Source organism: Podarcis gaigeae (assembly GCF_964106915.1).
Source record: "Podarcis gaigeae genome assembly, chromosome: 2".
Taxonomy (NCBI): domain Eukaryota; kingdom Metazoa; phylum Chordata; class Lepidosauria; order Squamata; family Lacertidae; genus Podarcis; species Podarcis gaigeae.
The window spans coordinates 124,437,572-124,460,851 of NC_139679.1; the positions used below are offsets into that span (position 1 = coordinate 124,437,572).

Sequence of the window (23,280 nt, forward strand, 5' to 3'; positions counted from 1 at the left end):
CTAGGAAATAATAATGTGGAAAAATGCAGAAATGAAATATTTGGCAGAACATAATGTGTTTACTATTGAGCCATGACCAGAAGGAAGGCAGTGGACTGTAGATGGGTGCATAAAATAAAACACTTGGCAGATGGTAGTGTTAAGTACAAAGCTAGGCTGGTAGCACATGGCTTTATGCAAAGAAAAGGTGAAAGTTTTGATGAAACCTTTTTCTCCTACTGCAAGGAGTGAAAGTGTACGTTTATTGCTAGCTATTGCAGCACAGCGTGGGTTTAAGGTAAACCATTTTGATATTGAAACAGCTTATGTTAATGCAAATCTGCACGAAGAAATTTTTATTAATCAAGGACAATGATTTGAGACAGGTGAACAGAATTCTGTATATAGGTTACACAAAGCAATCTATGGGCTCAAACAATCAGCTAGAAATTGGAACGAGCTTCTCGATAATGCTTTAAAAAATCTTGGCATTAAAAGAAGCCTAGCTGATAATTGCTTGTACACTAAAGGAAAGGGTGATAAACAAGAATTATGTTTGTCTTATGTTGATGATAAGTGAAAAAATTTGCAGAACTAAGAAAAGAGTTTAAAGTAAGAGATTTGGGACCATTGAAAAATTATCTCGGTCTAGAAATTCAAAGGACAAACAATGGAAGTTTTTTGTTGAGTCAGACGAAAGAACGAAAGGATATATGATTTCTGACATGATTGAGAATCGTAGAGCCAGGGATGGAGAACTTTAAAACGTTAAAATCAGGATGTGGAAAATATGAAAACAAGGAGAGGCAGGAATTGGAGATATGCTTCAGAGGTCCAGACTATGGGGAGCCCCGAAAAATCAATAATTACAATTTGGATTATAATTTGGTCTTTTTGGTCTTGCTGATTCATTTTTTGAATGTTTTAAAGAGTTGTTTCTACCAATAATTATATTCAGTCTCATTATAAATCCCTTTCAATTTTTTAAAAAATAAATCCTGTCATGTATATGTAGTCGAAATTCAAAAAGAGGTTCCCAGACTGGAGGTTATCCACACAGAAACCCAAAAGAAAAGGAGGAAGTCTCCAGGTGGAAATATAGGCCTTTATTGAAATACAAATGTTCCTGCAAAGAACCACATCCGATAAAATGCTTTTTAAAATAAACTTCCAAATTGCACATCATTCCTTTTTTTATTAAAATATTTTATTAACATATAGAACCCATTCATGTACATTTACACAATACTTTATTTTCATAACATAAAGCATACCTACATTATATAATACCTACCTATACTATACATACCAACACACCTAACCCCACACGAATACCCTCAAAGTGACTTGACTTCTTGTTACACTACTTTATTTTCCCAATTGGCTTAAACACACTTCATTATTTAATCACTTCTTCTATCTTAACTTTACTCTCCTTTCACTCTAATCATGTTCTGGATTCACTCAATATCTGTCAAAAGTTCTACTTTTTCCACATAGCTTTTGATGTATTCCTTAAAGATAGCCCACTCCTTATTCACTTTGCACTCCCACCACATGTGTAGAAAGGTTCCCGCCCCGTTGTTGTATCTCCAACAAACATCACTACAGTTTTTATACATTTTTGCCAGTCTAACCAGGGTCAGGTACCATCTGTATTGCATTTTCGTTACATTCTCTCTTAAATTGTTGTTGTTGTTTAGTCGTTTAGTCGTGTCTGACTCTTCGTGACCCCATGGACCAGAGAACGCCAGGCACCTCTGTCCTCCACTGCCTCCCACAGTTTGGTTAAACTCATGATGGTAACCTCGAAAACACTATCCAACCATCTCGTCCTCTGTCGCCCCCTTCTCCTTGTGCCCTCCATCTTTCCCAACATCAGGGTCTTCTCCAGGGAGTCTTCTCTTCTCATGAGGTGGCCAAAGTACTGGAGCCTCAGCTTCACAATCTGTCCTTCCAGTGAGCACTCAGGGTTGATTTCCTTCAGTATGGAGAGGTTTGATCTTCTTGCAGTCCATGGGACTCTCAAGAGTCTCCTCCAGCACCATAATTCAAAAGCATCAATTCTTCGGCGATCAGCCTTCTTTATGGTCCAGCTCTCACTTCCATACATCACTACTGGGAAAACCATAGCTTTAACTATACGAACCTTTGTTGGCAAGGTGATGTCTCTACTTCTCTTAAATTGTAGCATGCCGTAAATTTAATATCCCTGTCTCACAGCAGTTCCCATTAGCTCATCATATTTTCCCCTAAATCTTGGGCCTACTTTACCATCGCTGTCTTCACTTCACCTTTACCTCCCATTCTAGGAGCAAATCATATAGTTTGGAAATATCTTTACTTTTAGATTGGAGTAAGTACTCATCCAATCTTGAAATTTCTTTCTCAAATCCTTTTTCTTTCTCTTTTGTCATCTCTGATTTGAAAGAACTGCAGCCACTTGTTCAAATATTTCTTAACTTCCTTATATCCTTTCAATTTAAGTTTATTATTTTCCTCTTCCAGTAATCCTTATATGTTGCCCAGTTGTTATTCATATTCTTTCTCTTTAGTCATGATTTCTAAGGTGAGGTCCACCAAGGTGTTTTGGGTTCTAGAATCCCTTTATATTTCATCCATATTTTATACAATGATTTCCTTATAAAACCCATGTGGACTCTCTCATCTATTAGGTATGCATACCATCCAAATTGAGTGCCTATGTCCTCCATATCTAACACATCAGTGTCCTTTAACTCCCTTAAGCAGGTCAGAACTGCTGCAGCATGATATAATTCCAGGTCAGGTAGGCCAAATCCGCCTCTCTTTCTCCAATCAATAAGTAATTTATATTTTATTCTAGGTGTTTTTTAGGGGGATGGAATGGCAAATTGCACATCATTCCTATTCACCAATCAAAGGATCGCAGCAATCTTAATAGTTTCAACCCAATGTCATCATCCTGAACTAACCAAAATCATATGCGTTATTATTTTTCTTTTTTGGAGAAGAGGGGAGCACCCAGGGGAGAGCTGGGAGAGCCTACCTTTCTATGTGTTGACAAATGATATGATATATATGGTACAAATGTGATAAAGGGTATTTTTAGTTACTCTCTTGCCCTTTCTCTTTTCTATACAAATGTGTTTTGTAAGGGTTGTTCAATAATGTTTGCCTTATTATTATTCTTTTTTGGTTTTCCCTCTGTATGAATTCTTTGATGGGAAGTGAGAACATCCTTCCGAATGAAGCTCTTTCCACATTCCAAGCACTGATAGGGTTTCTCCCCTGTATGAATTCTTTGATGGGTCTTGAGATGGGTGCTTTGACTGAAGTTTTTCCCACATTCACAGCACTGATATGGTTTCTGACCTGTATGAGTTCTTTGATGGGTCATGTGATAGGAACTGTGACTAAAGCTCTTTCCACACTCATGACATTGAAAAGGTTTCTCCCCTGTGTGAATTCTTTGATGGAAAGTGAGACTGGAACTGTGACGAAAGCTCTTTCCACACTCATGGCATTGAAAAGGTTTCTCCCCTGTATGAATTCTTTGATGGGAAGTGAGCTTGGCCTTCTCCCGGAAGCTCTTTCCACATTCCAAACACTGATATGGTTTCTCCCCTTTATGAATTCTTTGGTGCAAAGTAAGAGTGTAACTGTGACGAAAGCTCTTTCCACATTCCAAGCACTGATAGGGTTTCCTTCCTGTATGAATTCTTTGGTGCAAAGTGAGACTCTGCCTGAGACTGAAGCTCTTTCCACATTCCAAGCACTGATATGGTTTCTCCCCTGTATGAATTCTTTGGTGCAAAGTGAGATGGGGCCCCTGGCTGAAGCTCTTTCCACATTCAAAGCACTGATAGGGTTTCTCCCCCGTATGAAGTTTTTGATGCAAACTAAGACACTGCCTATACCCAAAGCTCTTTCCACATTCCAGGCATGGATATGGTTTCTCCCCTGTATGAAGTCTGTGATGGGAAGTAAGCTGCCACCTCTTACGGAAGCTTTTTCCACATTCCAAGCACTGATATGGTTTCTCGCCTGTATGGACTCTTTGATGGGAAGTGAGATCACCTCTCTGACGAAAGCTCTTTCCACATTCCAAGCACTTATAGGGTTTCTCCCCTGTATGAATTCTGTTATGGGAAGTGAGTTGCACCCTCTGACTGAAGCTCTTTCCACATTCCAAGCACTGATATGGTTTCTCCCCTGTATGGACTCTTTGATGGGAAGTGAGATCACCTCTCTGACGAAAGCTCTTTCCACATTCCAAGCACTTATAGGGTTTCTCCCCTGTATGAATTCTGTTATGGGAAGTGAGACCGGAACTGTGACGAAAGCTCTTCCCACATTTCAAGCACTGATAGGGTTTCTCCCGTGTATGAACTCTATGATGCACACTTAGATGGGAACTTTGACTGAAGCTCTTTCCACATTCTAAGCATTGATAGGGTTTCTCCCCTGTATGAATTCCTTGATGGGAAGTGAGACCGGAACTGTGACGAAAGCTCTTTCCACACTCAATGCATTGAAAAGGTTTATCCCCTGTATGAATTCTTTGATGGGAAGTGAGACCACCCTTCTGATTGAAGCTCTTTCCACATTTCAAGCATTGATGGGCTTTTTCCCCTGTATGAATTCTGTTATGGGAAGTGAGACTGGAACTGTGACGAAAGCTCTTTCCACACTCAAGGCATTGAAAAGGTTTTTCCTTTGTATGAATTCTTTGATGGGAAGTGAGACCATCCTTCCGACTGAAGCTCTTTCCACACTTTAAGCACTCATAGGGTTTCTGCCCTGTATGAATTATTTGATGGGAAGTGAGATGTTCCTTCCGACGGAAGTTATTTCCACATTCCAAGCACTGATAAGGTTTCTCCCCTGTATGAATTCTTTGATGGCAAGTGAGATTCTGACGGTGACTGAAGCTCTTCCCACATTCTCTGCACTGATACAATTTCTCTCCGCTGTTAGTTCTTTCATGTGAAGAGATTCTATCCCTCCGAACAAAGCTCTTTCCTTGATGTGAGGTGGCCTGGGGGCTCTGGCAGATGTTCTCTCCGCACTTTGTATATTTATCTGACTTCTCTGCTATGTGGATACTGTTGTGGTCCCCCTTGTTCTTCCCTTCCAATTCATCACCATCTGCAATGAAGAGAGAAGCTAGTTAGAGCCTATGAGTGCTTGGTTTTTATCTGGGATAGATTTTGTTTGGCTCAATCCTGGAATCCACTCCATCTCCAATTTCCCTTAAAGCTCTGAGGCTGACATTTAAGAAGGCCTGGCCAGTTCAGGCAACCTGGTCATTGCTTTAAAAGGCATGACTAGATGAAAAAGGTTTGCAGAGAAAACAGTGTTGGTCTCCATCCAAATAGTGGAGGTTCATCACATAGAGGTATGTATGGAATTTCAAAAGCGAAGTTACTTGCTTAATTTCAGAACAGGTATTATGATCCCACAGGAAGCGTTACCAAGAGGGTCCATGACCCCACAATTATCCTCCTTGACTTCCTTATGCAGAGCTCTCTGGTCAAGATCCAGCAAATTGTTTGTGAAACATCTTCACCTGCACACTCCCCACCAGCAGTTATCTCAATCTGGTTGGTCTAAATTTAAATATATACCTAAATCACTTTCAGTTTGAACCTCCCTCCCATGTTCAAGAGTAGACTAACTCTGTATTGTTTCATTGGTGACAGAAGAGGAAAAGTGACTATAACTCACACTTAATCTAAACACAACGGCCATAAGAGTTCCTGACTAGGCATTCGGCTATGCAATGTTGAATGTTCTCTGTTCTCTCCTGTTTCCCTTTTTTTCTTTCAATTTAAACCAATTCAGGAACCCAGAACTCATACACTGACCACTAATGGTGAACCATATGTTATACATACTTTGTCTACATATTTGTATATTAGTCCTATGATCCTTGTTTTTAAAAACAAATAAAAAGTTATTCCAAAAAGAAAAGAAAAAGGCAACACACGGAGGCCTAATCTGCGGTCAATTTGCAAAGCAGGATCAGGTTACTTTCAAGAGTCGTGGCTTCTAGTGCTGCCCAGTGGATCGGTAAGTTGTCTGACATTGTTAGGATATTTCCGTTCCACCTTAAAAGGGAGCAGGCTTTTGTGAGTCACAGAGTCTGCGTATTTCCTGTGCACAGGATGTTTGTTTTCTGTTGCTTTCGTTTCTCTCTGTGTCAGAGACACTGAAGCAGGCAGTCATGTTTTTCTTTGTTCTGACCAACGCTGAATAAACTTGTAAATATGCTCTCCTGCGTGCATCTTTTGCTGTGCATTATCTGCTGATAAGAGCGTGCATAAGCTCTGGAATGTGGCAAGCTATTTCTGGAGCTCGTGTCGCTAATTGCTGATACTGCGTGTCTACGGGAGATTGATGGACATCTGGAGGCGACGTGGGGCCATGATGGACTTTGTCTCCCTGGCAGTATCCCAACAACAGGTTTCGGGCCCAGATTCACGGCACTTACAGGAGAGTAAGACTGCAACAGATTGCTGAGGTATGTGTGGAAAAGCGAAAGCAAATAAGGCTTTTCTGTTTGCCACGGCAAGAGACTTTGAACTCCGGCAGACTAATGGGCCTGGGAGCCGTGCCAAAGGCTTCCTGAGTAATGAGCTGCCGAGATAAGAAGTATCTGAAGTGAAATAGACTCACGGCTCAGGTAAAAAGCTGGAATGGAGTTTTTCCAAGCTTCTGAGGCTGCTGAGTGCCCAAAGCTAAATCGGCACAATTATAAAACCTGGGCTGTGTGGTGTGAGAGTTTACTATGACAGTTTGGAGTGTGGCATACTGTGTGTGAGGCCCCTCCAGTTCCTCTGATAGATGGAAGGCCCAACATTCGAAGGCCATAGACGTAATAGTCTTATCCGTCTCTCTGGAGGAAATTAAAACGCTGGCTGGCAATACTACAGCACGTCAGATGTGGAATGCTTTGAAAGTAGCCCATCTGCCAATCATCCCAGCCCAGAGTTTGACTGCATCGGAGGTCCTGGATGTTTCCCAGAATGTGAATGAATGCAGGGATGCTGAGGGCACCAGTTGCAAGCTGCAGGGGGAGCTGACTGTGATGTCATCCCAGGCAGCATTCCAGTCTCCAGGGGGAGCCAAGGAGTCGGCAGCTGTGAGCTCTGTTTCTCATGGGAGCCAAGGTCATCCTCACAGATACTGGGAGGCCAGAAGTAAACAGAGACAGATGGCCCGGAGCAGAAGGGGGGTGAAAAGCCCAAGCCAGGGAAAAACAAGGCTTTGTTTGCTGGCACAGCTTCACCAAAGGCTAAAGGCAAGTCTGATGGCCAGGAGCAGGGAGGCAAGCAGCAAAAGCCCACGCCGGTGAAAAACAAGGTTTTTGCTTGCTGCAAAAGCTGCTCCAAAGGCCAAGGCCAGATTTATTGTGGATTCTGGATGCACCCGCCATCTCGCAAAAGATAAGCATCTTTTTATCTCCTTCAAGCCTCAAGACGGAGAGATCCACTTGGCTGACGGAAAGGCGTTACGAATTGCAGAAGGGACTGTGAAACTGGCAAGTTTGCATCCAACCATCAAAGATGTACTTTATGTTCCAGGTGCTGCAGACAATTTGCTCAGTGTCCCACAGCTGACTGGGCATGGTTTTGAGATTTCCTTCAAGAGGAGCGTCTGTGTCATCAGGAAAGGCAAAGAGGACATTTTGCATGCAAAGTTTATAGATGGTTTGTTCTGTATAACTTATGATGACAATGGTGCTGTTGTGTCTAATGTTGATTCTTGTTGTGTTGCACAAACTAAGAAAGTTATTCATGCAGGATGCATTCATGATGCTCACAGAAGGTTTTGTCACTTGTCGTGGCAGGCATTGGCCAAGATGCCAGAGTTGGTTGAGGGTTTGAACATCAAACCCTGTAAGTTTCACATGAAATGTGTATCTTGTGCAGAGAACAAAGTGAAGGTTGCTCCAAAAGGCAAGGAGTCTAGCAGGCAGGCTTCCAAACCCTACCAGCTAGTCCACGCAGACCTGGTTGGTCCACTTGCGCCCTCTTTGGGTGGAGCAAAGTACTTCATGGTTGAATTTGATTCTTTTTCCAGGTACATTCATGTGTTTATGCTCGAGCAGAAACCACAAGCATTTCCTAGGTTCAAGGCATTCTGTGCTTGGTTGGAGAATGTTCACGGTAAACGTATCGGCTGTCTCTTTACTGATCGGGGCGGGGAGTTCACTTCTCAGCAGTTTGAAGCTTTCCTGACTGAGAAGGGAATCCAGCATGACTTGTCAACGCCTAGATCGCCATGGATGAATGGGCTTGCAGAGCGAGCAAATCAAACTTTGCTTCAAGGCCTGAAAACCTTGTTGCATGATGCCAATCTCCCTGAGAAGTTTTGGGGGGAGGCTCTGTCGAATTTTGTTTACACCTTTAATCGCAGAATGTCATCACCTATTGGTTGCACTCCCTATGAGAAGATGTTTGGTAAGAAACCTCACGTCAAGCACATGAGAATCTTTGGTTCTGACATGTGGGTACACACCCCACAGAGCAACAAGCTTGGGAAGCGTGGGGCACATGGTTTGTTCATGGGGTACGAAAAAGGTGCATACAGGGTATGGATGATTGACTCAAAGTCCATAAAGTTCACAAGGAGTGTTGAGTACAATCCTAAGTGGGGGGAAAATGTGGAAATTTTCCAAAGTTACCCAGAGGAAGATGAAGGTGATGTGAAAAAAGCAGATGGTGCTGAGGAAGCTGAGGATGATGATGATCAGAGTTCGGATTCCAGCTCAGTGGGCGGCGCTGCTGCTGATGTCAGCAACAGTGATGACACAGTGGACTACAAGAGCGCAAAGGCCTCAGTCAGACCATCTGATGCGTCTGACAATGAACTGGAAGAACCACTGTTCACCATTGGTTACTTTTCTCCTAGGAGAGAGGAGATGAGTCCAGAGGACTTATGTCTAGTACGCAGATCTGAGAGAGCCACGAAGGGCAAACCTCCAAAGAGATTTGCTGATGAGTTTGCTAAGACGGCAACTGCTGTTCTTAGGAGCTCAGAGAAGGTGTGGGAGCCTTCAAGCTTCAAAGAGGTTCAGGAGTTAATCTCTAAAGATGCTGAGCCTTGGCTTAATGCCATGAAGGCTGAAGTTGATTCCTTGAATAGGAACCAAACTTGGGAACTGGTACCGGTAGTCCCAGGAATGAGACTGGTTGGCAGCAAATGGGTCTTCAAGGCCAAGACAGACCAGAATGGCAAGGTTGTCAGACACAAAGCCAGATTGGTTGCCAGAGGTTTTCACAGGTACCAGGACAGGAATACCACGAGACCTACTCACCCACCGTCAAGTATGAGAGCATTCAACTGATGCTCAAAATTGCTGCAGAGGAGAAACTGCATGTTTCCAATCATGACATTAATACAGCTTTTTTTGTACGGGATTTTGGGGGAGGAGCTGTATATGCTTCCACCTGATGGAATGCAGATACAGAAGGGAATGGTCTGTAAACTGGAAATCCTTATATGGTCTCAAGCAGAGTGCCAGGTGTTGGAACACAAAACTCACTGAGACGTTGCTTTCTCTAGGTTTTCACCAGGGCAAAGCTGATCCATGTGTGTTTGTCAAGGTGGAGGGACAAAACAAACTGTATTGTTTATGTTTTGTTGATGATCTTCTGATGTTTTGGAAGAATCAGGCTTTGTACCAAAGCACCCTAGCTCAGCTGAAGGAGCACTTTGACATGAAGGATCTTGGTGAGGTATCCAACTATCTTTCTCTGCAGGTAGAGAGGGACCAAGCAGATAATTTTCTGGTACACCAAACACAGAAAATTGCTGATGTATTAACCAGGTTGAATTTGGTTGATGCAAACCCAGCAGACACACCAATGGTGACAGGTTACCAGGTAGATAGTACTGCTGAAGTGTTTTCTGACACTACGCTGTACAGATGCATTCTAGGCAAGTTGAATTTCATTGGTAGATGCTCAAGACCTGACATAGCTGTAAGCACTAACCTGCTTAGCAGACATGCTAACAATCCTACTGTTCAGGATTGGAAAGCTCTGAAGCGCATAGCCCGCTATTTGAAAGGGACTATGCACTACAGGCTGAGGTTCACCAGTCAGAAGACTGGAGGTCTTGAAATCTTTGCAGATGCTAGTTTTGGAAGTGACACCACGGATGGTAGAAGCACTTCTGGAGTATGCTACATGTACAACCACTGTCTGTTTGACTGGTTGTGCAAAAAGCAGACGACAGTGAGCCTAAGTTCCTGTGAAGCAGAACTCAATGCTCTGTCATTTTCACTCATGGATTGTGAATGGTTGATTCAACTGTTTAAGGACATCGGAGTTTCTGTGAAATGTCCTATACAAGTGTATCAAGACAATAGATCCTGTTTGGCTTTGCTGAAAGAGACTTGCAAGCAAAGAACCAAGTACTTGCAGATTAGGCTACATCGTGCAAGAGAGTGTATTCAGAAAGGACTGATTCAGGTGTCCTACATGCCAGGAAATGAAATTCCTGCTGATCTGTTGTCTAAGGTTGTTAACAGAGAACAGCTTAAGGTTTATGTACAAAGGTTGCAATTGGGTTGAACCACAGATACTACAGGTTACACGGAAAGGGGGAGGATGTTAGGATATTTCCATTCCACCTTAAAAGGGAGCAGGCTTTTGTGAGTCACAGAGTCTGCGTATTTCCTGTGCACAGGATGTTTATGTTTTCTGTTGCTTTCGTTTCTCTCTCTCTGTATCAGAGACACTGAAGCAGGCAGTCATGTTTTTCTTTGTTCTGACCAACGCTGAATAAACTTGTAAATATGCTCTCCTGCGTGCATCTTTTGCTGTGCATTATCTGCTGATAAGAGCGTGCATAAGCTCTGGAATGTGGCAAGCTATTTCTGGAGCTCGTGTCGCTAATTCCTGATACTGCGTGTCTATGGGAGATTGATGGCCGTCTGAAGGCGGCGTGGGGCCATTATGGACTTTGTCTCCCTGGCAGTATCCCAACAGGTAGAGCATTCAATCACGGTGCTGGTTTTAGACATTTTGAGCTGCCGATACATCATGGTGGTCGGGGAGCTGTGATGTATTCCTAGCTCAAATTGCCTGCAGATGACAAAGGTGCAGGTAGGAAGGCAGGTAGGTAGAGGAGCCCGAAATGGTCCCCCCTGAGCAAGCCCCAATACCTCTCCGGCTCCATCCAGCCATGTCCGCATCTCCCCTCCCGTGGAACTCACCAGATCTCTCGGAGGTCCCTGGGAGGGAACACTCAGAGGTTGTGCAAAGGGATGCAGGAGACAACCTGACCAGATCAACTGTCCATCTTCCCCCTTCCATCCTTACGAGCTTTGCAGGATCCATCTCTTTCATCCTTCCTGAGGAGTCAAGAAGCCAAAACAAGCTGCAGGGTCCTGGGAGAGAGGAAGAAGCAAAGGGAGCCTCAGAGGCCCTGCAGGGATCCTCTTTCCCTAGATATTCTCCTGCCCCTGGAGAAGCACAAATGGGGCAGCCCCTTCCCAAGAGAAGCCCCATTTCTAAACATCTCCAGTGATTCCAATTTCCTCTGTATGCTCCTCACCCCACTTGTAAGCCTGGCATGGTCTGCACAGTAGTGACCTGAGAATAGATCCCATTGAACTCAGTGGGGGTAATTGACAGAACTTGGTACAAAAACCAGTCACCGTCCTGTCCCCAAGCCTGAAAACTGAAACCCCAGAGCTTGGGCAGAAAAGAGCAGAGTAGATATTACATGTAGGTGCCCCCATGCTAGGTGCTCTGTATGGAGAGCCCTGTTCACAATATTTGAGCTCTCTCATCACAAGCCAGACAGATGTTGTAGCCGTATCCACCTCTGTCAGGAGTTGCACGGGGACCCAATCTGTATGTGTAAGCAGAGGAGCTGGTGATGCCACATTTTTGAAATATCATGAGACTAATACACCCCTCCTCATTAGATATCGTCTGTGCTTATACACCATCTTCGCAAGTCTTCAGTCTTGAAATGTGGTCCCCACCCTGGCATGGAGGCCATCAAAGTATAGATCTTCCATATGTCCTAAATCTGTAGTGTTTTTAAGAACACCAGACATGTATACTCTCCAAAAACTCCAGAGCTAAGCTTTACTCTCCTCTTGTGACAAGATTCCCAAAGGCTTAGGGTAGCTTGATAGAACTAGTATACTTTGAGAAAGTACCAATTTCCAATTCTTGTTTATCAAAACCCACAGACTCTCTGCTAGATTTTTTTGTAAAGGTTTTACAAGGACCTATCAGGACACAGGTGGCGCTGTGGTCTAAACCAATGAGCCTAGGGCTTACCAATCAAAAGGTTAGCGGTTCGAATCCCCACGACGGGGTGAGCTCCCATTGCTCGGTCCCAGCTCCTGCCAACCTAGCAGTTCAAAAGCACGTCAAAGTACTAGTAGATAAATAGGTACTGCTCCGGCGGGAAGGTAAATGGCTGGGCTCAGGGCGGCTAACACCAACATCACAGTACAAACATAATGGGGGGGGCAATTTAAATTACAGGTTAAAATGCAATTTAAAATGCAGCCTCGTTTTAAAAGTAGCCAATAAATCAAGACCATAAGGGGAGGGAAACATAAGGGTCAGACTGAGTCCAAACCTAAGGCCAAGCGGAACAGATCTGTCTTGCAGGCCCTGCGGAAAGATGTCAAGTTCCGCAGGGCCCTAGTCGCTTGTGACAGAGCATCCCACCAAGTCGGGGCCAGTACTGAAAAGGCCCTAGTTGAGACCAAGCTAACCACCCTGCGACCTTCAAAATGTTGTCATTTGTGGACCTTAAGGGAGCCAGTGTGGTGTAGTGGTTAAGAGCGGTAGATTCGTAATCTGGGGAACCAGGTTCGTGTCTCCACTTCTCCACATGCAGCTGCTGGGTGACCTTGGGCCAGTCACACTTCTGTGAAGTCTCTCAGCCTCACTCACCTCACAGAGTGTTTGTTGTGGGGGAGGAAGGGAAAGGAGAATGTTAGCCGCTTTGAGACTCCTTCAGGGATATCAAATCTAAACCCTTCTTCTTCTTCTTCTTCTTCTTCTTCTTCTTCTTCTTCTTCTTCTTCTTCTGCGGGGCATACCAAGAGAGGCGGTCCCGTAGGTACGTGGGTCCTAGGCCGCATAGGGCTTTAAAGGTCAAAAACAGCACCTTAAACCTAACCCTGTACTCCACCGGGAGCCAGTGAAGTTGGTAAAGCACTGGATTAATGTGATCCCGTGGCAAGGACCCCGTAAGCACACTAACCAGTGTAGCTAACTGATACGGATAAAACAGATGTATAGAACTTATAAGCTTATCCACAGGTGTGGGAAGTAACAAATAATTAAGGACAATGTAAGAAAATTGAAAGGTACAGAGTATCAAATCTGGCATCACAACGCAAGCTGAAACCATAAAGCTACAGACTTTAAATAAAACAGTTGAAATCTAGCTCTGAATTCAAACCCCCTAGATGTGTGGATTTGAATAAATAAATCAACCTAGTTTCCTGTTGTCACAAGAACTTCTCAAAATTTAGATATTGGTCATAACATCATGTTTGCTTACTGGGAAAGGTTGTGGACCACCGGTATGAAATTTACGGCATGTAATGCCTTAAGAGAGAATATTATGAAAATGATTTATAGGTGGTACATGACCCCAGTCAAGCTTGCAAAAATTTACCACTTACCTGATAATAAATGTTGAAAATGTAAAGAAACTGAAGGTACATTCTTTCACCTTTGGTGGACATGCCCAAAGATTAAGGCTTTCTGGGAAATGATATATAATGAAATGAAAAAGGTATTTAAATATACCTTCCTGAAGAAACCAGAGGCCTTTCTCCTGGGCATAGTCGGCCAATTGGTGCCAAAGAAGGATAGAACATTTTTTATGTATGCTACAACAGCAGCAAGAATACTCATTGCAAAGTATTGGAAGACACAAGATCTACCCATCTTGGAAGAATGGCAGATCAAGGTGATAGATTACATGGGACTGGCAGAAATGAGTGGCAGAATCCGAGACAAGGGAAGAGAGACAGCGGAAGAAGATTGGAAGAAATTTAAGGACTATCTTAGGAAACATTGCAAAATTAAAGAATGTTAGAATGACGTTGGTTTAGAAATTATGTGGTTAACAGCTGTAATGGTTAAGTAAAAAGAAAAGAAAGGCTAAAAATTAAATGAAAAATAAGGGAGAGGATTTGCTGAATTAATAATTAGAAATTGGAATACAGAAAGGGGAGGTATGAGGAAGTCGGGGAAGTAAGTTACAAGAAAATAAGGGATTGAAACTATACTTGTTTTTATTTTTGTTTGTTTGTATTGTTGTTTTGTTTTGTTTTTATATAATGTTTGGGGGGGGAAAAGAACTTCTCGAAATTTTTCCTGATCCCACGTTTTCTCTGGTTGACCCATAGAACCATGTATAAATCTTTTTTTTAAATATTTTTTATTCAATTTTTAAACACATAGAAGAAAGAACAAACACAACACACAACAAAAACAAACCAAAACAAAAACAAACATATACAATCTGACAATCTTGTTTTCATATACCTTCTTTCATGCGACTTCCCCGTACCTCCCTTTTGCTGCATCCTTATTTTACAATTTTTTTTAACAACCCTTTGGCCAATTGATCTATAATTCCCTTTCATTAAGTTTCCTTTAATTTATCAGTTACAGCTGTAATTCTCTGGTTCTTACCCCTTGACATCTTTAACACTCCTCAATTTTACAACAGTTTTTAAGATATAGTTTAAATTTCTTCCAGTCCTCTTCCACTGTCTCTTTCCCCTGGTCGCGGATTCTGCCGGTCATCTCTGCCAGTCCCATAAAGTCAATCACCTTTGTCTGCCATTCTTCCAGAGAAGGTAGTTCTTGCATCTTCCAATACTTTGCCAGAAGAATTCTTGCTGCTGTAGTGGCATACATGAAAAAAGTCCTATCCTTTTTTGACACCAATTGGCCAACCATACCACGGAGAAAAGCCTCAGGTTTCTTAGGAAAGGTCCACTTAAGGACTTTCTTAATTTCAAAATTATTTCCCCCCCAGGTGCCCTGCGCTAAGCCCAAAGCTTAGGGCGCGCTGAGCTCAGCGAGCCCCAAGCTTCTGGGTGCCGGCAAGGTCTCCGCTAGCTGTGGGAGAGCCGCGCGGCTCTCCCAGAGCTAGCGGAGCGCTGCGCTAATCCCCAAGCTTCTGGGTGCTGGCAAGGTCTCCGCTAGCTCTGGGAGAGCCGCGCAGCTCTCCCAAGGCTAGCGGAGCGCTGTGCTAATCCCGAAGCTTGGGGCGTGCGGAGCTCAGCACGCCCCAAGCTTCTGGGTGCCGGCAAGGTCTCCGCTAGCCCTGGGAGAGCCGCGCAGCTCTCCTAAGGCTAGCGGAGCACTGTGCTAATCCCGAAGCTTGGGGCGCGCGGAGCTCAGAAGTCTTGCGAGGCACCACTGTAATGGATTGCTGGTGGGGAGCACCACGACGCCTTTCAATGGATGATGTCCAAGACAGTATAGCATTCTGAATGTTGGCGGTGGGAAGGAAAACCCTCCTCCCACCGCAAGTCTTCAGGACAGCCTTCCGAAGGCTGCTGGTGGGGCGGAGAGACCTCCTCCCGCCGCCAGCCTTTGGAGCAGCCTTCCGAAGGCTGACGGCGGGAGGAGGTCTCTCCGCCCCACTGCCAGCCTCGGACAGGTACGGGAACAGAGGGGAAGGCGCACAGCGCTTCTCCTCTGTTCCCGGGGCTTGCGGTGGGAGGAGGGTTTTTCCTCCCCACCGCCAACATTCAGAACAGCATTCTGAATGTTGGCGGTGGGAAGGAAAACCCTCCTCCCACCGCCAGCCTTCGGGGCAGCCTTCCGAAGACTGCTGGTGGGGCGGAGAGCCCTCCTCCCGCTGCCAGCCTTCGGAGGAGCCTTCCGAAGCCTGGCGGGGGGAGGAGGGCTCTCCGCCCCATCGCCAGCCTTCGGAGGAGCCTCCCGAAGCCTGGCGCGGGGAGGAGGGCTCTCCGCCCCATCGCCAGCCTTCGGAGGAGCCTTCCGAAGCCTGGCGGGGGGAGGAGGGCTCTCCGCCCCATCGCCAGCCTTCGGAGGAGCCTTCCGAAGCCTGGCGGGGGGAGGAGGGCTCTCCGCCCCATCGCCAGCCTTCGGAGGAGCCTTCCGAAGCCTGGCGGGGGGAGGAGGGCTCTCCGCCCCATCGCCAGCCTTCGGAGGAGCGTTCCAACGCCTGGCGCGGGGAGGAGGGCTCTCCGCCCCATCGCCAGCCTTCGGAGGAGGTCTGAGGACAGTGGGGAAGACGCGCTGCACTTCCCCGCTGTCCCGGAGATTTCCCTATGGGCTTTCGTCTTGCGAAGGAAGCCCATAGGGAAATTCGTTTTGCGAAGCGCCTCCAAAACGGAAAACCCTTTCGTCTAGCGGGTTTTCCGTCTTGCGAGGCGTTCGTCTTGCGGGGAACCACTGTACATTGACTACTTCTTGCTTATGGACTGATATATATATATTATTTTGAAGTTAATGATTTTAATATAATTATCTTGAAATATTAGGAGGGTTGTTGTTGCTTATGCTGTTAACGATACTCCAATATATTTCACTTTATTCTTTATCACCAATCCACTCACTCTCTGTAATTCATTTTTTGACTGTGAAACCTTAGTTTCCCCTCTATTTATTTTAAAACCTGCAGCATTTCCAAGCAGCCTTATTGCTTCTAATACACTACTAAGAGGTTCCCCTAAAGATAATACCACATCATCTGCAGAGGACTTCAGTCTGTCATTTTGTTGCCCCACCCTCACCTCCTTTTATATCTGGAGTTTTCCTTGTTCTTCTTGATAATACATAGATAAATGTCCCCTTCTGTATCTTACATTTTTCTAAGAGAGTATTATTCACAATCATGCTTGCCATGTATAGATTATTTCCCTTTAGAAAAGTCTCTCCAATCCCTGGCTCCTGCAGGAGGGAGTTCCACTTTTACCTACGCACTGTGAAAGTTTTAAGTTTAATGTAAATAAAGCACTCTGCAATGGGGACAAGACTGGGGTTCCTCCTTTGGGAAGGGATGGGCGACCTGGGGACTCCAAAGGCTATGGGCTTGTTTTCTAATAGCAGCAGCTGCAGAGAAACTCCAGGATGGGAAACATCCTTGAAAGCTCCCTCTGGGATCAGAGAGAGAAAAGTTGGCAGACCTGCCACCCAGAGCCCCCTCCTTCTCCTCCCTGCATTGCCTCGCCCCCTTCAGGACAAGATCTTGGGGTCCTTAAGGCGGCTTTCCATCCTCTCCTCTCAAGGAAGGCAGCTCCGTTCCCTTGAACCCTGGCAAGCCCAGTGCAGCCAGCTCAGCCCTCTGGCTCCCCCCTTTTCTCCACGGAGGGGCCCCAGGCGTGGCCCCCGCCCAGAGAGGCTTCCCTTGAGGCTCTGGGCTGGAGACCTGAGCTGATCTGGAGGAGGAATATTCTGGCAGGGGGAAAGGCCGGCCTGGCAGGGGCTCCTCCACTGGAAGGGGCATTCTGGGCATGCCCTCCTCCCCCCAAGACCCCCCCTCCTTCCCCAAAGAGGATGCCAAGGAAGAGCAGAGCTGCAGACCCCCCTGGAAACTCGCCCCCTCCCAGGCTTGGCAGGGAGGAATGGGGGGGCAGGACCCTCTGCTCCCAGACTTGGGGGTCTCCCCCTGCAGCCCCGGGACCCCCTTCTCCCATGGGCACCCCAAGGGGGGAGAGAGGGGAGGAGACTCACCGGATTCTTCCCAGGAGGGAAACCGAGGCAGCGCGGGGAGGAGACAAGAGACAAAAGACGGGACTGGGCACGGAGGGAGGGGATTCTGCTCTGGAGGGCCCGCCCCGCCTCTCTACTTCCTGTCCTCTCTAGGACTCCGGCTCTATTCGATTTAACCCTTCGCAGGCTGGCTGGCTGTCCTCCTTCCCTCCCAGAATCCGGGGGTCCGGGGCATGTGCAGAGTTCTCTGTGATTCTCGGCTCAGAGGCCCTGAAGAGAGCAGCTTAGTGCCCTGCCCCCAGATGGGTGGGGTATAAATAAAATAATAATAATGCTTCAGCTGGGTTCTGGGTTCAAGCCCCATTTTGTTGTTGTTGTTTAGTCGTTTCACTGCCTTTCCGTGGCGAAGGGGCTTGAAGAACTCAGAGAAGCTATGAACTATGCCGAGCAGGGCACCCAAGATGAACAGGTCATAGTGGAGAGTTTTGACCAAACGTGATCCACCTGGAGGAGGAACCGGCAAGCCACTCCAGTATCCCTGCCAAGAAAACTCCATGGACAAAGACAACAAGCCCCACTTTAGGCATGGCAAAGGGTTGGACTGGATGACCCTCGACCCCCCTGTGAATCTGTTAAATGCAAATAAATCAATCGGAACACTCCCCACTTGGAGAACTCGCTCCAGACTCAGAAAGGGACCATCCGTGGGGACAAAGGTCGGGTTCTGCATTCAGGCAGGAAGACTCGGAGGGACAAATATCAGATGGGGCGCCCCCACCTGGCTGCTCTCCCTCCCGCCCCCTTCCCTTGCTTCCAGCTCTTTCCGATTCAACTTCACAATCTTCACAATTCAGAGAACCGTAGAATTCTGGACTTGGAAGGGACCCCTGAGGGTCATCTAGTCCAGGCGGGGGAAGGTGGGGCGGCATGGCCAGGATCCGGGAGGGGAATTTGGCCCGGGATAGTCCCTCCGCTCTCCTGGAAGAGGGCCTGAAGAGGGCCTCTTCGCTTGGGGGGAGCCTGGTCCCCTTTGGCTCTGCTTTGTCCCCAGCGATGCCCAAGGGGATCCTCCATGGACAGAGCCAGTCTACCTTGGAACGGGGAGAAGGAGAAGGGGATGACGCTCTTCAACTCCTGCTTGCGGAGTTCCCGGGGGTGGGGGGCGCCTGGTCGGCTGCTGCCAGGAGGCTGGGCTAGGTGGTCCCTGGTCCTGATCCAGCAGGGCTCTTCTCATGGAGCCTCCTGGCCCACAAGCACTCTACCCAGACGGCTCTGTTCTGTGGGGCGTTGGGCTGCTGTGAGGACAGGAGGCTGGGCTAGGGGGGAGGGGTCCCCTTGGTCCGGACCCAGATTCTGCTGCTGCTGATGATGATGATGATGATGATTTGGGGCTCTCCTGAGGCCCTTCCGCTCCTAGAATCACGCCCAGGGGCCATCTAGTCCACCCCCTTCTTCCTCCTCCTCGCAGGAGCACCATTTGCCTCCGGTGGCCAAGCTGGGCTTCTGGTTCCTGGAGGAGGCTGGGGGAAGAGGCTCCGCCATTTTGTTCCTGCCCCCACCCAGGAGACACCTGGAAGAATCTGCCCTGGAGTCCGAGTTGCCCCCGGAGGTCGAGGCTGGCCTGGTCTTCCAGGTCCTGGGTCTGGAGACCTCCACCCTTAAAATAAAAACCAGGCCCTTTGCAAAGCCCAGCCTGCCCCCTTCCCATCCCTGCTTCTCATTCACCTTGAAGCACCTCTAAATTCAGCCTCACTGTGATATACCCATTTCACAGGCGTAACTGTTAGAATTCTGGCCCGTTCAGAGGTATGTGCCTATCTGTTCAGGCACCGGCTGAATTCCTTAGACCTCCCTCCGGCGACTCCTGGCAGGATAAAACTCACACGAGGGGAGGTCCGTTCCGGCGATTTTCCTCAGGCTGTGAGAAAAACACACCAACTGCTCCTCCTGCTTCTCCTCCTCCCTGCATATCCCCAGGGAGGGGAATCAGACACAGACAGAAACGTATCTACATGTCTTTTATTCCTGTCTTAGCAGTCATACAGTAAAGATGTCTGCTCTCTTCAACAAACAGAGAGAAAACCAAACTCCACCCATGTACATCCTGTACAGGTCATATGACACACACTGAGCTCATATCCTGTGCTCAATAAGGATGAACTGCCCCTTTGTTTCCATGGCAACAGTCACACACTTCCTTTTTGGCTTTCCAGCCACAAACAGACGGAGCTGCTAGAGCCTTTGCTTGCTGCAGCATTGCTGCTTTAGAATAACAAACTCCCCCTAAAGTATCAATGCGTGCTGCGAGCAAAGCGTCATCCAGAGAAGAAAACAAACAGTTGTTATACTTATAACACTCCCCTGTTGTTTCAGTTCCACCCTTGGAACTACCCGCCACTGGTTTTACCAATGTACCTCTCTGGTTGTGTGACTTCCAAGGAATGAGTGCTTCTGCATTACCTTGGTTAACAACTCTCTGTTGTGTCTTTGTCTCTGACTCAGACACAGCTTCAATGTGACCTTGGTCATTTACAACAGCAACAGCTAAGTTAGCAAACTCTTGTGAATACCTCTTGGGTGGTACACCCTTCGTTGCTCTGTCAGACCTACGTAAGAGGTGCTGCTCTTCTTTGCTTTCTGGTTCAGCCTCTGAACTCTCTGGAGAACCAGTACTAAGCTTAATCAGTGGTTCATCCTCCTCTTCTGAGGGTCTAGTCATTATGTGAGATTTCCTCTCAATGACTGTGACAACTGAGCTGTTTGAGCTATCGCTGTCATCATCAGTACTACTGAACTCAATAAAACCATCATCATCATCATCAGAATCATCATCATCACCTGTGGGAAATGTGTGAACAATCACTCTCTCCTGTTCAGGAGCACTCTCTAGAAATTTTGTGAGAATCACCTTTCCAGATTCAGACAAAATTACTCTGTAGAGACCCTTTTCATAACCCACAAAAATGCCTCTGGCATTCTTTACTCCACCTGGAGCTTCTGTTCTCACATGAGACCCAAAAACCTTGAAATGGGCAACAGAAGGTTTTCTGTGGAACAGTTTCTCAAAAGGAGAACTTCCCAACTCTTTTGAAAACTTTCTCAACCACGTGTAACAATATGACATTAGCGATTCAGCCCAGTACTCATGTGGCAGATGTGAACTAAGCAATTGTGCTTCCATTCCCTTTTGCAATTCTTTGTTCACCCTAACACAAACACATTTATTCCAAGCTTCTTCGGAAGCTGCAAGTTTGTGTCTTATCCCTTTCTTCTTCAGGAACCTCTGGAACTCCTGTAAAAGAAAAATTGGCTTCTCATCTGTGCAAAGACAATCTATGTCAGCATCATGCATATTTTTAACCTTGTCACAAAACTCTTTAAACCTTTCTAAGGCTTCTTTCGGTTTCTCTAAAAGATAAATCCAGACAAAACCTGTGAAAGAATCAACACATATTAGGTAATACTTTGCATTGCCTCTAGATGGTTCTAAAGGACCAATCACATCAGCATACACCCGCTGAAAAGCTCTGTTGACCCTCGAGGTGACCTGCTTGGCGTTCTTCTCAGCTACACCTGCAAAAGAAATCATGTTAGAATCACAAGAATTACATTCCATGTAATCACTTTGATCAAAAGTCAACAAATACAGTCCATCTTTCTCTTTGGCAGAAAGATACAGCTCTCCATCTTTGTAGATCTCGCAGTTCTCATCATCATAGGACAGTTTTAGTCCCTTCTTGGCAATCTGCGAAACGCTGAGCAGATTGTACTTCAACTCTGGAACCAAATAAACATTGTTTATAGTCAAGTTCTGACTTTTAAGATACACAGTCCCAATTCCGGTGGCTTCCAGCTCTTGACCGTTGGCTTGTTGCACAGCGAAGCTTTGCTTCTTAAACGTAGAAAATAGTCCCCTGTGTCGACACATATGCTGAGTACACCCAGTGTCTAGGACAAAGAAATTCCCCGCTTGCCTCATCCAGCCTTCTGCAGCTAGCCATCATGACTCTGGCATTAGCCTCCTGCGTCATCTGTGCTGCTTTAAATCAAGCTGCTTTATACAAGCTGTGTCTGTGTACAGCTGCTTCATTCCAAAGGCAAATTCAAAACAGCCTCTGCATGTGAGCCTGTGCCGCTCTGCTTATCTGCAGCTGCTTTGTTCCAAAAGCACTTTTAAAATTACTTTCGATTTCCCCCAGCCTCTACGCTTCTACGCTTCCATCTTAGAGCCTTTTGCCTGTGCTCGGCAAAACGGCCTTAAAAGTTCAAAGTCCAGCCATAAAGCCATTAATTGGAAGCTGGCAGGCTGCCCGGAGCAGTAGCACATACCTCATCAATCATCTTGACGCGCAGAGCAGATTCCGTTCCGATCTGTCCCTCTGCATTCCGACTCTTTTTGCCGGCACTCCAATCCTTTGCTCCTTCGTTCCTTTGCCAGGAGCCCGACTTCTGGAGTCCATTCTCAAATCACTGCGTTTTTCTGGGCCCGGAACCAAATGTTGGTGATAAGCAGTGTCCAGTGCACAGCGGAATGATGATAATACGTGCCAACATACTCTATGACGGGCCAGAAATCCAACAGAAATCCAACTGAGCCTGGGAAACTGCACCCATTTCACTGTGAGGCTGATGCGGCATTTCCCAACCTGGGCATGTGTTAATTATAATGCCCACACACCCACACCGACACACACACACCCTTGATTTTTCTCCTTTCCAGCACTCCTGTCAGCAAACACTCCTTCCCTGATCTCTGTTTGTAAACCACCAGTGTCAGAATTGCTTTTTTTGGAGGTTTTCCAAACGGAGGCTGGAAGGCCAAATGTCAGGGGTTCTTTATTGCAGGGGGTGGGACTAGATGTCCGTTGGGGTCCAACCTCACAGTTGTTTACTATTATTATTAGTTTCTTTTTTAAAGATGAGTGTTGAACAACACTAAACCACAACAACACACTACAGTGGTACCTCGGGTTAAGTACTTAATTCGTTCTGGAGGTCCTTTCTTGACGCCATCACCCCAGTATGACTCCCCTTTATCACACACACAGCCCAACAAGACAATGACAAAAACCCACCTACAGCATACATAATCTGATCCAAAACACCCAGCCACCGCACTCACCCATAAAAACAAAGACCACCACAGCCAACCACAAATGAACAACCTCTCTCATCACCAAAGGGACACAGGTGAACAGCAGAGAACCCGCACAAGCAACGCTGACACAAAACCCCACATATATTAAGTAAAACAGAAACATCGTCACCCGATGATCCGCGCTGGTGGCCCTGGCTTCCTCCTTGGAGGTCCCTTTAGAAGGAGAAGGGATCCCAGGTCTCCATGGGGAAAATCGCCCTTGAGGCCTTCGGGGCCAATGCTTTAGCCTTTCAGGCTCCAGCCTCCTCCTTTACGGTGGGATCACATGCAGACATTTCCAGGTTTACTAAGGATCCCTTGAAAAAGATGGGCTCTGCTTCGGCATGTTGTGCCCTCCCCCCGCCCCAACCATCTGTAAACTGAACTGTAAACCCTCAGAAAAAATGTATGGCTGATTCATTTTTTGAATGTTTTAAATAGTTTCTACCAATAATTATATTCAATCTCATTATAAACCACTTTCAA

At 46.3% G+C, this 23,280-nt stretch overlaps 1 protein-coding gene across 1 annotated transcript in view; it reads right to left on the reverse strand.

The window, feature by feature from the left end:
• Positions 1-1,064: 1,064 nt before the first annotated feature.
• The window catches only part of LOC310836085 (uncharacterized protein), a gene marked incomplete at its 5' end in the record, with an annotated part of 41,757 nt that continues 19,541 nt past the window's right edge, over positions 1,065-23,280 (reverse strand). The window contains 2 exons of the mRNA XM_083721002.1: positions 1,065-1,655; positions 2,155-4,657. Of these exons, the coding sequence (XP_083577128.1) occupies positions 3,095-4,657 (1,563 nt within the window). The 3' untranslated portion in view covers positions 1,065-1,655; positions 2,155-3,094. The remainder of the gene's footprint in view (positions 1,656-2,154; positions 4,658-23,280) is intronic.